The sequence below is a fragment of the Medicago sativa genome, chromosome 6, assembly GCF_051527215.1.
Source record: "Medicago sativa cultivar Bolivia chromosome 6, Bolivia_mono, whole genome shotgun sequence".
NCBI classification, from domain to species: domain Eukaryota; kingdom Viridiplantae; phylum Streptophyta; class Magnoliopsida; order Fabales; family Fabaceae; genus Medicago; species Medicago sativa.
This window is the reverse complement of record NC_140754.1, coordinates 73,952,743-73,974,738: the sequence shown is the minus strand read 5'-3', so window position 1 is coordinate 73,974,738 and position 21,996 is coordinate 73,952,743. Positions and strand designations below refer to the sequence as shown.

The window sequence follows — 21,996 nt, the reverse complement described above, 5'->3', positions numbered from 1 at the left end:
AAGAAAATATAAATTTAGGGTTCCGGCGCGGTGGTGCCGCCGCACCGGCCGGCCAACCACCGCCGGAACCCCTTACCTGCCGCCGTCTTTCCCATCGGAGAAGATGAACACCATGTGTGTTCTTGAGTGACTGTAGAGAGAGAACCGATAGAAGGAAAGAATAGAAGAGAGAGAAATTTTTGTTGAAATGAAAGATTTCTATGCCTACAGCCTATATATATGCTACTCACGACCCAGACCCATTCCAAAACCGACCCATCACTTGACCCACAACCCATTTCGATTCTGTTGGCCCATTTCACCATCTGTTTGCTTTCTGCACACACATGCGTGCTCGTTGCACCCCCTGCATTCATTTGTCTCTGTTTGTTTCATCAGGTCTTTCGCACGTTTTCTTTCATTTTGATTACGTTTTATTTACTGCATCTCATACTGTTTTAGCTTGCTTTTAAATTTTTTTTTTATTGCTAAGTTTTTTTTATTTTTATCGCTAGTTTGTATAAATTAGGCTTAAAATGTAATTCATTCATGCATTTTCTAGGTTAGTTTGATCATTTTGCATTTTAATTTATTACCTCATTTATTTTACAGCAAGGATCCTAGAATGTAATTATAGGCTTAATGTAAATCGTGCATATTTATTTTTCTGTCATTTACTTTCCGCAGACCTTAGAATGTATTAATAGGTTTTTTGTAATAGCTTAGGTGCATGTGTGCGTGCGTGTGTGTATGCCTTTATTTTTATGCTCGTAGTTTTAGGTTAAAAGGTTTTTATGGTGATCCAACGTCACCACAAAATACCTACGCTTTACTTCCTTGCTCCGTTAGTTTTATTTTTTTAGTTTAGTCATCATTCAAAAACAACAAAAACATGCAAATAGTGTCAAAAATCACAAAAATATTTTTTTAAATAAACCTTGATCTTAAATCAAGGGAGCGTCTTTTTTTATTTTCTTTTCTTAATCAAATATCAATCAACTTGATTAATGATTTCCGTTGCCATCTTCTAGAATAAACTGAATATACTATTTGTTCTCATGTGATTGAAAAGTTAAACATTTTGATTTTTTCCTCTGCCGCCGCTCCTATACCGTCATCTCTCCAAACTCAACCTTTTTCCTCTGCCGCCGTTCCTATCCCTTCAAATTCAATTTCAATCTTCTCCGATGTAGCCTATATGTATGATGGTGCGACGAGCTTCACCCTCCGCACCACCGGTGTCCCTCTCCGTCCGGCGATGTCCAGATGAGGAGATTTAAAATCGTCGTCGTCGGAATGAGTTTTCCACGCTGCCGTCGTTCTGCTTGTTTTGACAGCGACCTTCTTTCTTGTTCAGTTCATAGTTTCTGAGCTTCAAAGGTGGGTTTGTTGTATGCCATTATGTAATGGGTCGACCCTTGCTACAGTGTTGTCTGTGGCGGCGGTCGTCCTACTGTTTTCTTATCAGGTGTGTCATCGATTCGTGGTGGGCGTTCCAATGTTTTGACTCTTTGATCATTGTCCAGATTTGTTGAGATCTGCAGGTGTCAAGGTTAAGGTTTGCCTCCAAACTGCTGCCGCCTTAATATCCGTATCAATTTTCGTGATTGATTTCGGACTGATTTGAAATCCTCATCATTCTATATGTCTGATGTTGGACTCATGGTCTCGAAAGAGACATGTAGAGCTTGTTGCTATTTTTTGCAGGGAGTTTATGGTTCTTGAATTGCCTCTGTGTTGGCAGACAATTCATACGCCAGTTGAAGATTCACCATTCATTTTTGATTGATTTGGACTGAGAGGCTCGAAAGGGTCGTTTAGCTTGCTGCCATTGTTGCAGGGAGTTGATGGTACATGAGCTGCCTCAGTGTTGACCGAGGGTTCAATCACCGCATAGAAAACCTTTAATTAGTTTTATGATTAATTAGAGGCTGATACACTTATACACTTGTGTGTTGTTTTAATCTTTGTATCACCCGTTTGGGTCGATCTACACTCTTGTGTGATTTTACTGGGTTAGGTTTATGTCCCCCCAGTTTTTATGTATTTTTTTCCTTTTTTTTTAATAATATTTATGAGCATTTGACAAAGATTAGAGTAGGGTACAAACTTAGTTGGGAACCTCTCTATTTGATGTCGTTTTGCTCTTGCCTTATAAAAAAAAATATCAATCAACTTAATTTTATTTTTAGTCCATTTTTTTAATATTAAAAAACACAAACAAATACTCATTTGCCACTTGGCTTTCTTTCATTTTCAAATCTTTTCAAAAACATTAAATAACACTCAACCAATCAAACGTCAGTTTTTACCACGAACGACGTGATTTTGATCCCTCACGGGTACGTAGGCAAGGGACTTGTCCTTCCAAATCAATAAAATGTAGACAAACTAGGTCTCCTTTCTTATATCATTTCAAACTCCTTTTTTTGAAAAAACAAGCAAGTTATAGCACACTAATTAAATAAAACCAAGAGGTTCCCGTAGAGTACTACGGACATAAAGGGTGCTAACACCTTCCCTTTATGTAACTAACCCTCGAACCCTAAATCTTTTCAATATGGGGTGTTTGAACTTTTTTCCCCTTTTCTTAAAAAAAATTAATGTTCAGTCGTGAAATCAAAAGTGAGTCAAAAGCTAATCAAATAGCCTTGATCTCCGAAAAATGACGCGACAGAAATGGCGACTTCACTGGGACCCCCCTAAGAGGGTTGAGCCTAACTTAGTCTTATTCAATTTTTGTGCTATAACTTGCTTAAAAAAATCAAAAAAATAAAAGATGGAAATTCGTGTATATATTTGTTCTTCCTTCTCCTTTCTCCTTTCTTAAACGTGAGTGGTGAGATAAGTCCAACATCCGAACTTGAGGGAAACATAAGATAGGATGGTGGTATAATCAAAGTCCCATACCGAGAGTAAGTTTCGGGATATGGCACATGTGATAACCCCACTCAACGGAGGTCTCTTGGAAGTAATTTATGTCGACATGAGTAGTCGTGATTGGCATTGCTATTTTCAAGTGACTGTTAATGTTGAGGACCTTTAGTTACCTTTAACCCATCTTGGCCTTTTAGGACGTAGTGCGGTGGCTAATCAACAGTAGTCTTGAGTTGGTTGATACGCGATACTACACTCAGACGAGACTTTCTTACGAACGTTGTTGGACCGGAAGTAGTTTCGCAACCCGATAATGTTCGGAAGTGGTTGACAACTCTGGGAACTTGGTAGAACCCGTGATACAGGTAGATATGAAACCATAGTCCTTACCAAATGGCGTTGTTACCCTTGGCTCCAACATTATGGACTTAACCTCACCATGCATGCATTCATTCATAAAAAAACTTTTTTCTCATCAAAACAACGGAGGACCTAAATAAGTTCTTGTAAACATCAGAGGTGTGGACCTTATAAGGAGGGACACCAAGGAATACAATTTCAAAAGTGTTAAACTGGACCTCGGCTTTGTTGGGGACTTTGTCTTTGGCTTTGCTTTTTCTTAAGAGAACTGTTTGTAATATCTCAAATTATCTAATGAAACAGTGTTCCTTATGATGTTTACAATTACTTTGACGAGTCCTTCGATAAAATAAAAAATGTGTGTCTATTTTTGCATAACATCATGCATCATCGTGCATTTCATAGTCTCAATTCCGAGTCTCACAAATTTTTCTTTTCCACAAAAGGTCAACCAACCTCAAAAGTGTCATGGCGTCCTCGTCCGAAACCAACTCGCATTTACAACACTCGAGCAATCATAAAGAGAAGATGGAGTTTCTCGAGCAAGAAAATCAATTGCTCCGTGAAGAAATGGCTGCCATGCAGACTAAAATGGACGAAATGACTGAACTGATGAAGACACTGACGGTTGCCCAAGAACCTCCACCTCCTCCTCCTCCTATCAGGACTCAAGCCGAAACTGTTTCTACTGGCCCTGAATGGATGTTTTGTGCCGATACTCCGGAGTACTCTGCTCCACAACGTTTCGTGCCCTGGTTCCTGCCTCTTACTGCTGGCGAGATACTCTGTCCCATTGCTTGTAAAGCTCAGATGCCTACCCATCAATATGTAGCTCATGTTCCTCCACCTTCTACGAGAGCTCCTTCAGTCGCTATGACCTATTCAGCACCTGTGATACATACTATCCCACAAGAAGAGGAACCCATCTTCCATTCTGGGAGTGTGGGGGCCTATGACAGGGTTGTTGACCTACAAGAGAAGTATGATGAGATGCAACGAGATGTGAGAGCCCTCCGTGGGAAGAAAGTGTTTGGAAAACTGCTTACGATCTCTGCTTGGTGCCAGACGTCCAGATACCCCACAAGTTCAAGGTCCCAGATTTTGAGAAGTATAAAGGGAACTCCTGCCCAGAGGAATATCTGACAATGTATGTGAGAAAGATGTCTGCCTATGCCAAGGATGATCCAGTCCTTATCTATTTCTTTCAAGAGAGTTTGGCTAGTCCTGCCTCGAAGTGGTACATGAATCTAGACAAAACAAGGATCCGAACTTTCCATGATCTATGTGAAGCTTTAATGGAGCAATACAGTTACAATGTGGATATGGCTCCAGACCGAAGCGATCTTCAGGCTATGACTCAGGGAGACAAGGAAACATTCAGGGAATATGCCCAGCGATGGAGAGATACCGCTGCTCAGGTCAGCCCGCGTATAGAAGAGAAGGAGATGACCAAACTTTTCCTAAAGACTCTCAATCAGTTCTACTACAAAAAGATGGTCGGAAGTGCGCCTAAGAACTTTGCAGAGATGGTTGGTATGGGTGTGCAGTTGGAAGAAGGAGTCCGAGAAGGACGATTGGTCAACGAAAGTATCCCCGCTGGCAGTTCAAAAAAGAAAGACCAGGAAGTGAATATGGTGAAAGGTCAGCCTCGACGACAGGCTCATCCGCAATTCAATCCACATCACCAGGCTCAGAAAACACCGCAGTATGATCCAATTCCTATGAAATATGCGGAGTTGCTTCCCTCTTTGCTTGAGAGGAACCTGGTCCAGACCAGACCACCTCCGCCGATACCCAAGAAATTGTCGGCTAGGTGGAGGCCTGACCTTTTTTGTACCTTCCATCGAGGGGCACAAGGTCATGACGTTGAGCACTGTTTCTCCTTGAAGATTGAAGTCCAGAAGCTGATCGATGATGATGTCTTGCCTTTCAAGAATTTGAATCCGAGCGTGTAACCGCAATTGGGTCGCTGTCAATGTTCTTTCTACTACTCATCTGCTCATTTAATATGTTTGTTGTTTGTCTTTCAAAAAATATCCTTTCGTCCTGCCCGGGACGAAAGTGAATTTGTTTAGGGCTTTTTGCTTTAAGTATTGTCGTCATTAATAAAAAGGTCGTTTTGATCCCGACTTTGTTTTTTATTTTTGTGCTTATTCTGGAAAAATGGTAATACAAAAAACCAAAAAATATAATCATTCTCAAATTCATTGCATAATCATAACTTATACTTACTTGTCAAAATCAATAATCAAATCATGCATTAATAAACCCGTTGAATACATTAACCATGTACTCTCTTCCGACTTTGAATTCCCTGTGTCCGAAGCTGAAGAAAGGAAGAATGAAGAGATTCCTGACGAGATCTCTCACATACTGGGGCATCTTAGCCGTCAAAGCTGCAAACAAAATATCAAGAAGATTGTCCAGAAGATGGCATTCATTGACAAAGACTGGCTCGAGGTGGTACCATTTGCTTTGCTCAGATGTCGTACTTCAGTACACATTTCAACCGGGGCAACCCCCCTCCTTCCCCAATATGCAACATGGAGGTCGTGCTTCCTAATAGGAGTTCTGCTAAAGTCCAAGCTTGATCGAGTTTAAACGCATGACGACCTTGTACAGATATATCAAAAGAGGTTTGAAACGAGCTTCTAATAAAAGGGTTCATCCCCATGAATTTCAAGAATGGAACTTTGTACTACTTTCCAGCCAGACTCCAGGGGCAAGTGGACGCCTAACTATGAAGGCCCATGTGCAATGAATCTTGTGACTATGGATGGTGACAAACTCACACGTCCCATGAATACCGATGCAGTCATGAAATACTCTGTCAAAGAATAAAAGCTCGATAAGTAGCAAATCATAAAAAGCGGCTTAGGCAAAAATGAGCGTCTCGGTGGACTAAAAACCCGAAATGGCGGTCCAGGCAAAAATTTGAGACAAAAACAAAACATGATGATGATTATCCTGATAGATTGAAAATCCCAAAAGGGCGATCTATGCAAAAGTTAAGGATAAAAAGACAAAGTAACTGCATCAGTCAGCACCATCCACTTGGGACATACCTGCTATCAAAGAACCTTCGATTCGAAGCATCTGTAGATTAAAGACTCGGAACCGGGGCATTCAAAGTTGTCAGGGAGTATAACAGTTATTGTGTTCGATGTACCCTTTCCATTATATTTACCATTTTTTTCAAAATTTTCAAAGATCCGTGGAGCCATGCCATTGGTAGGCCACCACTCAGTTCATCAAATTTGAGCCTGTGCCATTTATTTGGAACTCTCATTTATTCTATTTGCGAAATTTCTTCTATTTTTGATGGCAATACTTGAAGCAAAAATTTTCAAAATACGAAACTTTTTTTTTACATCTTTTGAAAAGTGTGAACAACAAACACACTCTCTTTGAACTCGTGAGTAGTTGAAACATACATCAGCATCCGTCTCGAGAACGGTTACATTCCGGAAGAGAAACATAACTAAGCATTGTGGGGGGGACCTCTGCTTTGAGCAAGATGCTGTCACAGTCCAAAATTACAAAAAAAATACAAAAATAAAAGCTCGCTAAGTTGAAAACCCGAAAGGGCGGCTTAGGCAATAGAGAGCGTCCCGGTGGACTGAAAACCCGAAAGGGAGGTCCAGGCAAATATTAGGGACACAAAAAAGGAATATACTCCCGGTGGACTGAAAACCCGAAAGGGCGGTCCAGGCAAAAGTTAGGGATTTTCAAAACAAAAATATATACAAAAAAAACATGACTGTTGACGAGTACTAGTGGAAAGACACTCTACGCTGGTTTACAAATGGCGACTTCTTCCAGATTTTTGATCAACAATGGACTTTATCCCCAGGAGCATCAGTTGCTACCTTCTGCCAGGCTTCACCCCGTCAACGGCTCGATTTTGTTCACAGTAATATCATCTCCAAGGAAGTTTGCCGAGTGTTTGTACTGCGATGTCAGTCCGTCTCCCATCTTACCTGTCCTGTCTTGTTTCATCGAGTTACCTGTCTTGTCTCGTCTCATCGGGTTCATCCGTCACATACAATATATACAGTCATACAAGTTACGTTCATACATTCATTCATTCATACATTAATACTTTCACATTCATTCATTCATACATTCATACATTCATGCATTATTACTTTCATTCATACATATCATACACAACATCATTCATACATAGTCGCATTGATCACATAGAAGTTTATTCTCTCTTTTCGGTCCGGTCCTCACTTATCGTTGTGCCAAGCAGCAAGTTCTGTAAATAAACAGTTGGCAAACTATTCTTTTATTTCAGAGGTGTCATCCCCAGCGTTAGCTGTTCTAGTGATGTCACCGATCTATTTCAATTTCAATTTCAATTTCAATTTCAGAGGTGTCATCCCTGTTGGAACAAAATATGTTTAACAATGAACCTTAAAGAATTTTGATGATAACAAGGTATTAAAAATTGTAAATTGGACTAGCTAATATTTGTTCAAGTGTACAGGACCATAATTAAAAAGGTACATCATCATTGGTTCTGAATGAGCAAATATAGAGCAAAGGAAACAACATAATTGAAGCTTGGACGCTCCTGAAGGCAACGTGCTCCTGAAGTTAAGTCGCTTCTGAAGTAAGAATAGTGCTCCTGAAGACAAGAGGTCCAGAAGTCATATCATCAGAATCTGCATCATCAGAAGCTGCAGAAGTCATATCATCAGAAGCTGCATCATCAGAAGCTGCCTCATCAGAAGCTATTTCACCAGAAGCTGAATATCAACTGGATTTGCAAAGATTCAAGAATTGAAGAATTATCACTGCAAAAGCTGTCTATTGGATTCGAAAATGCTACAAAGGATTAGTGGAATTTTACAACGGTCATTTCAAAGGTGTTTGAAGGCATGTGCTTGCAATTTGGACGAAAGCGTTGACATTTGTAAGAATTGTACAACCACGTTCTCCACTACTCTGTTTTGTGTCCACGCTACAAGACAAGAAAACAGCTCCAGAATACGGCTTCGCCTGCATAGATGTTCCTTTGGATAAAGAATGGATTTCAAATTAGTTCTTCATAGGACAACAACCAAATCAGGCAAAAGATCAAAGGTGAAAGATCAAGCTTCAACAACGACTCTTTGGGTGCTGGCAATTTCACAACGTCTCTTTCACACCTCTATATAAAGGAGTGAAGATCTAGAGATTTTGGTAATGCTGAACAACAGACTCTCAATACTTTTACAAGTGCCAAATCTCTGCTGAAATTGTTCTGCATTCACTTAGAATTTCTGTGTCTCAAAGTCATATTTTAGAAATTCTTAAGTCCATTGAGTCTGTATCTGATTAGTATTGTGAGCACCTCTGATTGTATATCAAGTGTTCAACCTTAAACAATTTTCTGTGTAATTTTGTTTAGTTAGGAAGTCTCTTGCAGTTGTGCTTGAGCAGGAAGTCTCTAGCTTGTGTGCTTGAGCAAAGGAAGTCTCTTGCTTGTGTGCTTGAGCAATTGTAATCAGATATTACTCTTAGTGAAATCTCCTTGGAAGTGCAAGGGGGACTGGACTACTTCCGGTTTGTGGAAGGAACCAATATAATTGCTTTGTGTTGTTCTTCTTCTCTCTCTCTCTGTTTTATTCCGCTGCATTTAGATTCTGATTATCACTTCAGAAGCTGTATCACTTAGCTTCTGATCAGTGTGTTCAGTTTTTAGGAGAAACGAAGAATTTTTCAAAACACAATTCAACCCCCCCCCCTTCTTGTGTTTTTTTCTCACCTTCAATTGGTATCTAGAGCCTTGGTCTGTTGTGTAACACTTAACCGTGCAACAGTCAAAGATCTGAGAAAAACATGTCTACTCCTCCTCCTAATGGTTCTGGTGATACTAGCTATAAACATGTCTCACATGATTATAGTGATAGTAAGAAATCTAGTGTTGGAAAGATTCCAAAATTCAATGGAGATGCTGAAGAGTTCTCTTGGTGGAAGACCAACTTTTACAGTTACATCATGAGCCTAGATGAAGAATTATGGGATATTCTGGAAGATGGTGTTGGTGATTTAGTCCTTGATGAAGAAGGAGCTGTTGTGGATAGAAAGAAACATACTCCAGAACTGAGGAAACTCTACAAGAAGCATCATATTATCAGAGGAGCCCTTGTCACTGCCATACCCAAAGCAGAATACATGAAGATGAGTGACAAATCCACTGCTAAAGCTATGTTTTCTTCTCTCTGTTCAAATTATGAAGGGAGCAAGAAGGTCAAAGAAGCAAAGGCTCTCCTGCTTGTACATCAGTACGAGTTATTCAAGATGAAGGATGATGAAACTATTGAGGAGATGTACTCAAGGTTTCAAACCTTAGTTTCTGGGCTACAGATTCTAAAGAAGAGCTATGTTGCTTCTGATCATGTAAGCAAGATACTCAGAAGCTTACCTGCCAGATGGAGACCAAAGGTGACTGCCATTGAGGAAGCTAAAGATTTAAACAGTTTAAGTGTCGAAGATCTTGTTAGTTCTCTCAAAGTTCATGAGTTAAGTCTTAATGAACATGAGTCTACTAAGAAGAGTAAATCAATAGCTCTTCCATCCAAAGGCAAGTCATCAAAAGCTCTCAAAGTGGTTGAATCTGAAGAGGAAGAACAGTCAAGTTCAGATTCTGAACCAGATGCTGCTGAAATGGCCATGCTCTCAAACAGACTTCAATATCTGGCCAAGAAGAACAGAAAGTTTCTCTCCAGAAGGGGTAACTCCAGAAGCTCAAAGAAAGAAGATCAGAAGGGATGCTTCAACTGTAAGAAGCCGGGACACTTCATTGCTGAATGCCCTGATCTTCAAAGAGAAAAGTCAAAGGACAAGTCAAAGAGGTCTACATTCAAACCAAGCAAATTCAAGAAGCAGATTAAGCAGAGTTTAATGGCAACCTGGGATGATTTGGGTAGTGAATCTGGATCTGATAAAGAGGAAGCTGATGAAAATGCAAAGGTAGCTGTTGGGTTGGTAGCAACAGCAACTTCAGAAGCTGGATCAGATTCAGACTCAGAAGATGAAAACGAGGTATATTCCAAAATTCCCAGAGATGAACTTGTTGAGTCACTTAAAGAACTTCTTACACATTTTGAAGTAAGAACCAATGAGTTGAAGGATTTAAAAGAAAAATATGCTGAGTTGGTACAACAGCAAAAATCAACTCTATTGGATCTGAAAGCTTCTGAACAAGGACTTAGGGGCTTTGACTTCATGTGTAAAACATATGAAGATCAGCGCAGGTTCTTATGTCAGAAGCTACAAGAAAAGTGTAATGAAAAACCTTTAAGTAACCATGAAATTGCTCTTGAAGATTTTATTATATCTGGCATTGACAGAAGCAGAGTAGCTTCTATGATTTATAGCATTTACAAGAACAATGGCAGAGGAATTGGTTTTCCAGAAGTGAAACTTGAGAAAACCAATCTAAAATCTTGTTGTGAATGCATCAAGGAAGGACTGAAAACCTTCTTTGTACCAGAAGGGGCTGAGTTGGAAACTGTTGTTCAATCAGAACCTGAAGCTTCTAGTTCTAAGGCTAAGATTACTTCAAAGCCAAAGAACTCTAAGTCAAAGGCTATGATCAAATCTGATTCCAAGACTTCAAAGGTTAGGATCCTGAAAAGATCAGAACCTATTCCTCAGAGTCTGGTGAAACCAAAATCTGGGGTTCTGAAGTCTAAGTTTCAGAAGAAGACAGTTACTGCTTCTGAAGTACCAAAACCTAAGGTGATGGTTAATCAGAAGCAACCCAACTCACAGCACAAGGTACAAGAAGTGAAGAGTAAAGCCTTAAGTACTAACCTTCCAGGACCCATAGAACAATGGGTACCTAAATCTAAAAATGTCAATAATGCAGGTATGTCTAAGAGCAGTGCCAAAGCAAAGATCATGGTACCTAGACAGCGGTTGCTCAAGACACATGACAGGAGACAAGTCCATGTTCCTCAGCCTAACAATGAAAGAGGGAGGAAATGTGAAATTTGGAGGCAACCAGTCAGGCAAGATCATAGGTACAGGAACTATTGGTAATTCCTCTACCTCAATTAATAATGTATGGTTGGTAGATGGTCTTGAACATAACCTTTTGAGCATTAGTCAATTCTGTGATAATGGTTATGATGTGCTTTTTGAAAAACCCAACTGTACAGTAATCAACAAGGAAGACAAATTCATTGTGTTCAAAGGAAAGAGAGTTGACAATGTCTATAAAATCAATTTTTCTGAACTGGCTGATCAGAAGGTGTTTTGCCTACTATCAGTGAATGATAAGAAATGGATGTGGCACAGAAGGTTGGGACATGCTAACTGGAGGTTAATCTCTAAGCTTAGTAAGTTACAACTTGTGAAAGGGCTACCAGACATTGACTATCATTCAGATGCACTCTGTGGTGCATGTTAGAGAGGGAAAATTATGAAATCATCTTTTAAAACCAAAGACATTGTTTCAACCTCAAGACCTTCAGAATTACTCCATATTGATTTATTTGGACCAGTGAGTACTGCATCCTTATATGGAAGTAAATATGGATTAGTCATTGTTGATGATTACAGCAGATGGACTTGGGTGAAATTCATAAAGAGTAAAGATGTTGCGTGTGATGTATTCAGTAGCTTCTGCACTCAAATTCAATCTGAAAAAGAATCAAAAATTTTGAAAGTCAGAAGTGATCATGGTGGAGAATTTGAAAATGAGCCATTTGAAGCTTTTTGTGAAAAACATGGAATTTTCCATGAATTCTCTTCTCCTAGAACACCACAACAAAATGGGGTTGTAGAGAGAAAGAATAGAACTTTACAAGAAATGGCCAGAACCATGATTCATGAAAACAATTTACCAAAACATTTTTGGGCAGAAGCAGTGAATACGGCATGCTATGTTCAAAACAGGATCTATATCAGACCTATTTTGGAGAAAACAGCATATGACCTCTTTAAAGGAAGAAAACCCAATATCTCTTACTTTCATCAATTTGGATGTACATGTTACATTCTGAACAACAAGCTCTACCTAAAGAAATTTGATGCCAAGGCCCAAAGAGGAATCTTTTTAGGTTACTCTGAAAGGTCAAAGGCATACAGAGTGAATAATTCAGAAACACTCTGTGTTGAAGAATCTATGCACGTTAAATTTGATGACAAGGAGCTTGAAGATAAAACTTCAAAGCAAGATGAAAGTTTTGCAGAGATACAGGTTCCTGAAGTTACTCCAGAACCTGATCAGATAGCTGAATCTGAAGATAGTCCAGAAGCTGAACCCACATCAGAAGCGCAGGATGAAGCTGCTTCTGATGAAGCACAAGATGGCTCACATCAAGAAGATCCTCCCAGAAACACATTCAAACACAAGTCTTCACATCCTGAGGAGCTAATCATTGGAAACAAAGATAGTCCAAGAAGAACTAGATCACATTTCAAACAAGTAAAGTCAATGATTGGACTAATCTCAATGATTGAACCTACAACAGTTGTTGAAGCACTTTCAGATGATGGATGGATCCTAGCTATGCAAGAAGAGTTGAATCAATTTCAAAGAAATGATGTGTGGGATCTGGTACCCAAACCTCAACACAAGAACATTATTGGAACAAAATGGGTATTCAGAAACAAGCTGAATGAGCAAGGTGAAGTAACAAGAAACAAAGCCAGGCTTGTTGCACAAGGGTATAGTCAACAAGAAGGCATTGATTACACTGAAACGTTTGCTCCAGTTGCAAGATTGGAAGCAATCAGGTTACTTCTTTCCTATGCAGTTAATCATGGCATAATATTATATCAAATGGATGTCAAGAGTGCATTTCTAAATGGTGTCATAGAAGAAGAAGTGTATGTCAAGCAACCTCCTGGATTTGAGGATATTAAATATCCTGACCATGTTTTTAAACTGAAGAAATCACTATATGGCTTGAAACAAGCTCCCAGAGCTTGGTATGATAGACTAAGTAATTTCTTAATCAAGAATGATTTTAAAAGAGGACAGGTTGATACTACACTCTTCAGAAGGACCCTTGGGAAAGATATTCTTGTTGTGCAAATATATGTTGATGATATAATATTTGGTTCTACTAATGCATCTCTTTGCAAGGAATTTTCTGAGTTAATGCAGGATGAATTTGAAATGAGCATGATGGGAGAACTGAAGTTCTTCCTTGGCATTCAAATCAATCAATGCAAAGATGGAGTCTATGTTCATCAATCAAAGTACACAAAGGAGCTTCTGAAGAAGTTCAAACTTGAAGATTGTAAAGTGATGAACACTCCAATGCATCCTACGTGCACCTTAAGCAAAGAAAATGAAGGAGCTAAAGTAGATCAGAAGCTGTATAGAGGTATGATTGGTTCTTTGTTATACCTCACTGCATCTAGGCCAGATATTTTATTCAGTGTATGCTTGTGTGCAAGATTCCAATCAGATCCTAGAGAATCTCATATGACTGCTGTCAAGAGAATTTTCAGGTATTTGAAAGGAACAACTAATCTTGGACTTCTTTATAGGAAATCCTTAGATTATAAGCTAATTGGATTCTGTGATGTTGATTATGCTGGTGATAGGATTGAAAGAAAGTCAACCAGTGGCAATTGTCAATTTCTGGGTGATAATCTTATATCCTGGGCTAGCAAAAGACAAACAACTATTGTTATGTCTACAGCAGAAGCAGAATACATTTCAGCTGCAAGTTGTTGTACACAACTACTTTGGATGAAACATCAGTTGGAAGATTATCAAATAACTGCTAACAGTATTCCCATTTATTGTGATAATACTGCTGCTATTTGTTTGTCTAAAAATCCAATTTTGCATTCAAGAGCTAAGCACATTGAAATCAAACATCATTTTATCAGAGATTATGTTCAAAAAGGGATTTTAGATATACAATTCATTGATACTGAAAATCAATGGGCTGATGTATTTACTAAGCCTTTAACTGTTGAAAGATTTGATTTTATAAAGAAAAATTTGAAGATGCACTACGTGTCTGACTAGATGTTTGCTTGCTCCTGAATAGGATTTTAGGTTCTGAAGTTAGTTCAGAAGCAGTAGCCCATCAGAAGCTCTTTATTGAAGTTCTGAGGAAAACTCGCTTCTGATGATGACGTCAGCATCTGAAGTCCAGAAGCTGGATTTGTTGCTTCTGAATAGTTGAATTAGTGGAAACGTTGGGAGTTAATTTTTAAAAGTAACTTCTGGCCCACTAACTTGGTAGTTACTCTGTGAACTTCTTACGTGGCCTGTATGTATTGGTGTATAACTAAAAAGGGCAATGATGATTTTAGCTTTGAAAGTACTTTTCACTCGCCCCCAATTTTGTCATTAATGTTATGTTTGTTTGTCTCTTTTGAATTGCAATTGTTTTACTTTTAACACTTTGTCAATTCACACACTACTCACTCACAACAAACACATTTGCTCTCAAACTTCTTGCGAAGTAAGCGCATTCTCTCAACCTTAGAACCCTAAAATCTTCATCTTCTTCAAATCTTCGTCAATCATCAAATGGCATCATCAAGCTCAAAAGTTTCAGAATCTACATCAAATATGCAAAGCGCACCAGAATCTGGGTCAGTCTACAAAGAAAAGACTATGGATATTCCATGGAAATCCTTAATAGTTCAAGTAGAGTCACCGGTGGACTTTGCTTCACTCAAGAAGTACGAAGTGGAAATGGAAGGATTGATAGAAACTCAGAAGTTGTCTGAGTATTTCAAGATGCTAAATGGGCCAACGTATGTGAACTTGGTCAAGGACTTTTGGTTAAGAGCTGAAGTATACAATGAAAAGCCTGCAAAAGTCGTAAGCAAACAAGCTGGGTCAAAGAAAGGGAAAATGACCATGGATATGAATCCTACATCATTTGATAGCTTAGAAATAAGGTCTGAAGTGATGGGCATTCCTATAACCATCACTGAGGACGTTATAGCTAAAGCTTGTAGAATGAAAGCAGAGGGTAGATTCCAAGAAATAGTCAAGAAGGAAGATGTTCTGCTACAAGGTTACTACAACACTCTTCTGGGTGGGAAGAAAGATGCCAAGCCTTCTGAAATGGAGATTCACAACAGGATGTTGGTGAAATTCAGTAACGACTGCTTCTTTCAAAGGGCAGGAGGGTCTGATCAACCTAACAACCAACAGAAGCTAGCAATTTACTTCATGGCTATTCTGGAAAAGATAAACTTCCCACGATATGTAATGGATCATCTCTGATGGGCAATAAATGAAAGCACTATCAGAGGAAGGAAGCAAGTTCCTTATGGAAGATTATTGTCTGAGATCTTTCATCAAGGAAGAGTGCTGGATTTCTTGAGAAATACAAGGAGTGCTTCTGATAATTGCTTCGAAGTTTCTACTGCAGAGAAGACTATCAGTAGCAAGACATTGCATTCTATGCACATATTCAAGACAGCCCCTAAAGATGAGAAGTGGTTAGAGATGACAACTGCTGAAACTGAGATAATCAGGGACTTTCCTCCCATCTTTAAGGAAAGTGACTCTGATTTCCTAGTTCAATCAGTTGCTAAGTATGTCCTGGAAGAAGATGCAAGCACTCAGGAGGAAGCTGTTCTTGCTAAAGTGAAGAAGGATGTTAAAAGAGAGGGGGAAAGCTGAAACAGTTTAGCACAAGGAAAAACTGGATGAAGCTTTGGATGAAGTAGAAAAAGAGGAAGCTGAGCCCAAGCTGAAGAAGAAAAAGGCACCTGTTGATATAAAAAGCTCTATGGTTGAGCTGACTCCTGCCAAGGCCAGAATGGCTAAGGAAATTGCTGCTTTCAAAGTTAGCAGATTTACAGGAGAAGAAGAGAATTAGGGCTGCTTCTATTCCCGAGAAAAGAAGTAAGGACAAATCAAAGTCCATCATCACAGAAGAGCATCTGAACAAAGCTCTTGATGGGGTAAAGGGAAATGAGCATAAGGAGAAGGCATCTGAACTAACCTTCACTCCAATGGTTGTAGTGACTTCTGATATGGAGAAAGAAGTTGATGAGCAAGCAGTTCAGATGCTAGCTGAGATAAAAAGGAAAGAAGCTCAGCACAATCTGGAAAGGGATCAAAGGCTCAAGGCTTCAGGACTGGAGAATTGTGATGAATTCTTCAAGAAGAAGTATGAAGAAGTCAAGGAAGTGGCTGTTAAAACTTCAGAAGCGGTTCTGAAAGCACCCAGTGCTACCACTTCAGTAGCTGGCTCTTCAGTCAAGGTATGTCAGATTCCAGTCACCTCTACCCCTATTTCACCCCTTTCACCACAAGCAACTGAGCAAGAAGAAGACACTTCTGTCTTAGACAGTCTTGCTCTCCACTACTCAGGTGAGTTACCTATAGACAAATCTACCTCAGAAAAAGCCTCTGAAACAACTCCAGAAGCAGCTGCTTCTAAAAATGTTGTTTCAGAAAACCCCCATCAACACACACCTGAACCACATAAACCCACAACACCCCCACAATCACCAACAGCTACCATTGACCCCCAACTCAACACTCAAACATCAACTTCACCACAACAACCACCAACTGAAACTGAAACCCAACCAGACCACATTGAACCCCAACCAACTCCCGTGGATATTGACAACTCTCAAGTCAATGTCCAAGACCTAACCTCTACCGCACACATTGCGTCTGACCAACCATCAACCTCAACCCCAACTCAACACATCACTATTCCAATTTCTAGCCCTGTTCAAGACCTTGAACTTAGTGATTTTGATCCTGAAATTCTTGAACAACCACCCACAAACATCCTGGAATCTGGATATATTAATGCTGAGCTACTCTCTATTCTCTCTCAAATGCATAATCTGGTGGATCAAAGGAGGACAATTGATCTCACTAACGCATATGAAGACTCCTGGGTATCACTTCAGAACCGGGCAACTGAGCTCATTGAAAACATAAAGGCTAAGTGCATCAGAGTCAAGCAAGCTTCAGTCAGAAGGCTTATGGAAAATCTGAATCAGAGTCTCATAGTTAGAAATCCTACACTGCTCCTGGCAAACCAGCCTTTCTTCTTAGAAATTGACTACTTGACCAGAGAAGCAAAGTTGTGTAAGCTTCTGAAGAAACAGATGGAACAGCAGCAGCGAGAGGCTAGAGAAAGGGAACAAGCTCTTCTCCAAAGGCAACAATTTCTTGAAGAACAGTTGCAGAAGAAAATTGAAGAAATGGAGAAGATGAAGAAACAACAACAAACCAACCCTTAGTTGCACATCTTAGTGTTATCTTTTGTTTGTTGTTTGTTTTAAATTCTTAGTCCTTGCTTCTGAAACCATCTTGTTTTTCTTTTTTTTCTGAATGCTTAATGGTTCTGACTGCTTAGCTACTTCTGATTTATGTACAATGCCTGGATATTCTTGTTCATTTACATTGTACTGATTGACTTAGTTATTTTCCTATTATACTCTCTTCATGTTTGAGTTTTTCTCAAATCTTTTTGTCTTTTATGCTTATTTTTTTTTAATCTTTTTGATAATGACAAAAGGGGGAGTATATGTGACAAGTATTTAAAGGCTCTGAGCCCCATTAATGGCATTTGAAATTTTTTGAAAAACTTCTATCATTTTTTACCTTATTGGTATAAGCTATGAACGAAAGAAGGAGTATCAAAATTCAAGTAAAATTAATTGAACCATTCTTCTTATCTCCTAATTAATTCTTTCAATGATTCATTCTTTAAAGCTCTGATAATTTTATTGTGCAAAAAATGAATTTAATTAACCTGGATAGAACTTAGGGGGAGCTTACAAACCTCACCTTAAAGACTATCAGACTCAGGGGGAGTTTGAGCTTACAAACCTCAGATTCTGAGCTTACAAACCTCAGAACCCCAAAGTCAACTTGTTAATTAGATTAACAACAATTGATCAATTTTTAAATACTTTTGTTTGTCATCATCAAAAAGGGGGAGATTGTTGGAACAAAATGTGTTTAACAATGAACCTTAAAGAGTTTTGATGATAACAAGGTATTAAAAATTGTAAATTGGACTAGCTAATATTTGTTCAAGTGTACAGGACCATAATTAAAAAGGTACATCATCATTGGTTCTGAATGAGCAAATATAGAGCAAAGGAAACAACATAATTGAAGCTTGGAGGCTCCTGAAGGCAACGTGCTCCTGAAGTTAAGTCGCTTCTGAAGTAAGAATAGTGCTTTTGAAGACAAGAGTTCCAGAAGTCATATCATCAGAAGCTGCATCATCAGAAGCTGCAGAAGTCATATCATCAGAAGCTGCATCATCAGAAGCTGCCTCATCAGAAGTTATCTCACCAGAAGCTGAATATCAACTGGATTTGCAAAGATTCAAGAATTGAAGAATTATCACTGCAAAAGCTGTCTATTGGATTCGAAAATGCTACAAAGGATTAGTGGAATTTTACAACGGTCATTTCAAAGGTGTTTGAAGGCATGTGCTTGCAATTTGGACGAAAGCGTTGACATTTGTACGAATTGTACAACCACGTTCTCCACTACTCTGTTTTGTGTCCACGCTACAAGACAAGAAAACAGCTCCAGCATACGGCTTCGCCTGCATAGATGTTCCTTTGGATAAGGAATGGATTTCAAATTAGTTCTTCATAGGACAACAACCAAATCAGGCAAAAGATCAAAGGTGAAAGATCAAGCTTCAACAATGACTCTTTGGGTGCTGGCAATTTCACAACGTCTCTTTCACACCTCTATATAAAGGAGTGAAGATCTAGAGATTTTGGTAATGCTGAACAACAGACTCTCAATACTTTTACAAGTGCCAAATCTCTGCTGAAATTGTTCTGCATTCACTTAGAATTTCTGTGTCTCAAAGTCATATTTTAGAAATTCTTAAGTCCATTGAGTCTGTATCTGATTAGTATTGTGAGCACCTCTGATTGTATATCAAGTGTTCATTCTTAAACAATTTTCTGTGTAATTTTGTTTAGTTAGGAAGTCTCTTGCAGTTGTGCTTGAGCAGGAAGTCTCTAGCTTGTGTGCTTGAGCAAAGGAAGTCTCTTGCTTGTGTGCTTGAGCAATTGTAATCAGATATTACTCTTAGTGAAATCTCCTTGGAAGTGCAAGGGGGACTGGACTACTTTCGGTTTGTGGAAGGAACCAGTATAATTGCTTTGTGTTGTTCTTCTTCTCTCTCTCTGTTTTATTCTGCTGCATTTAGATTCTGATTATCACTTCAGAAGCTGTCTCACTTAGCTTCTGATCAGTGTGTTCAGTTTTTAGGAGAAACGAAGAATTTTTCAAAACACAATTCAACCCCCCCCCCCCTTCTTGTGTTTTTTTCTCACCTTCAATCCCCAGCGTTAGCTGTTCTAGTGATGTCACCGATCAATTTCAATTTCAAAAGCGTCAACCCCAGCGTTAGTTGTTCTAGTGATGTCACCGATCAATTTCAATTTCCAATTTCAATTTTAGAGGTGTCATCCCCAGCGTTAGCTGTTCTAGTGATGTCACCGATCAATTTCAATTTCAAAAGCGTCATCCCTAGTGTGTCTTATTAAGTTGTCTTCATACAGCTATCTTACGGATAGTAGAGAACATCTCGTCATCTGTCTTCATACAATTATCTTACAGATAGTAGACCGTGTCTTTTTCAATTTTAACTTCATACGGCTACCATACGGGTAGTAGGTAATCTATGTCATTTGTCTTCATACGGCTATCCTACAGATAGTAGACAATGTCTATTTCATCTTACCTTTATACGGCTACCATATGGGTAGTAGGTAATCTATGTCATTTGTTTTCATACGACTACCTTACGGGTAGTAGACAATGTCTTTTTCATCTTACCTTCATACGTCTACCATACAGGTAGTAGGTAATCTATGTCATTTGTCTTTATACGGCTATCTTACAGATAGTAGACCGTGTCTTTTTCAATTTTACCTTCATACGGCTACCATACGGGTAGTAGGTAATCTATGTCATTTGTCTTCATACGGCTATCCTACAGATAGTAGACAATGTCTATTTCATCTTACCTTTATACGGCTACCATACGGGTAGTAGGTAATCTATGTCATTTGTCTTCATATATCTATCATACGGATAGTAGACAACCATTTTCCCCAGTGAAACTACAGTATCCCCTAGCGGATTCGGATCCCTTTCTTCAACGAATTTGGGTATCCCGTTATTGTTTCTCAGTTATGTCAAATCATCTTTGCCGTTCTGCATTCATACAAACATTTCACGAGCATTCATAACATCTTAGGTCCAAAATTGGTGTACTTTGTATTTAAGTCTCTTCGGTTCGATCGAATCAAGGATTCCATCTTCAAATCTTCGGACGAAGAAACTTAAATAGGGGCATCTGTCATACCCCAATTTTTGACCTAAGGATCGTACATTCATACACCGACACGCGCCCTTTGACCCTGATTAAGTCTTTGACTTTTCGGTGGAAAATTCGATAGAGAGGTATTTTAAAATACCTCATATTTTGTCTGAGTCGGGCCCTCTTCTCTCAATTTTTTATTTAATTTAATTTTTGTTTCCATCTTTTATTTAAATTCTATTTTAATTAATTAAACTCTAATTCTATTTTTTATTTTATTCAATTCCTTTTTTTATTATTAAGTCACTTTCTTCCCTTTTGTTTTCTTTTGCGTCCAAGTTCATTTTTCTTTATTATTATTTATTTTTTTTACTTATTCAAGTCCACAAAAATCCAAAAAAAATCATTAAAGTCCAATCTATCCCATGAAAACAGCCTGTACGCGTTTCCCATTCCAATCCAGTTCAGTCCACCCTCATCTGCAACATAAACTCAGGAACAGATGCAGTTCATTCTCCCCCAAGCCAAGGCATTCAGTTGCTTTTGGAACCCTAATGCTAACACTATAAATAGAGTCTGCAGAATCACACAAAGGGGGCCAATTTGAACGCATAATCACGGCCGATTTTCAACACCAAAGCAATCTGCAAAAATCGTAACACAGTAACAGAGTCTCAAACTCAAACCAACAGTGTCGCAACATAAACCATTATCACACCATAACACAAACTGAGATTCAATCCTATCAACACAACCATTGCAATCGGTCGTTCCATCAAAATACAACCAAAACATATCATACAGTCAAGAACCGAATCTCATCAAACAACAATCCAACCAACACTACCAATCGAATCAAAAACCCACACAAACTCATAAATCCAGTAACTAAACTCAAGCCAGACGAGGAAGAGGAACAGATCGGTGCACAGACAAGTCTCAGTGGCCTGAACCCGTCGCAACAGAACAACCACGAAGGACCGTCGACAACAAATCGACCCAAAAGGAACTGGAATAAAGTGGAGAGAAAGAAAAAGGTATAACAAAAAAACTTCTCTTGTAGATTTAGGTCTGTATATACTTGTTTTGAAAATTGTGAATTTGGATTTAAAAAAAGAAATAGAAGGAGGGAGTGTAAATCGAATTTGCAAAAAAAAAAAAAAATATAAATTTAGGGTTTCGGCGCGGTGGTGCCGCCGCACAACCACCGCCGGAACCCCTTACCTGCCGCCGTCTCTCCCATCGGAGAAGATGAACACCATGTGTGTTCTTGAGTGACTGTAGAGAGAGAACCGATAGAAGGAAAGAATAGAAGAGAGAGAAATTTTTGTTGAAATGAAAGATTTCTATGCCTACAGCCTATATATATGCTACTCATGATCCAGACCCATTCCAAAACCGACCCATCACTTGACCCACAACCCATTTCGATTCTATTGGCCCATTTCGCCATCTGTTTGCTTTCTGCACACACACGCGTGCTCGTTGCACCCCCTGCATTCATTTGTCTCTG

General features: G+C 39.0%; 1 protein-coding gene across 1 annotated transcript; it reads left to right on the top strand.

Moving 5' to 3' along the window:
- Window positions 1–4,361: 4,361 nt before the first annotated feature.
- On the top strand, window positions 4,362–5,171 carry LOC146916781 (uncharacterized). Its single transcript, XM_085721733.1, has one exon. The coding sequence runs from the start codon at window positions 4,362–4,364 to the stop codon at window positions 5,169–5,171; it is 810 nt and encodes a 269-aa protein (XP_085577859.1).
- The last annotated feature ends 16,825 nt before the right edge of the window (window positions 5,172–21,996 follow it).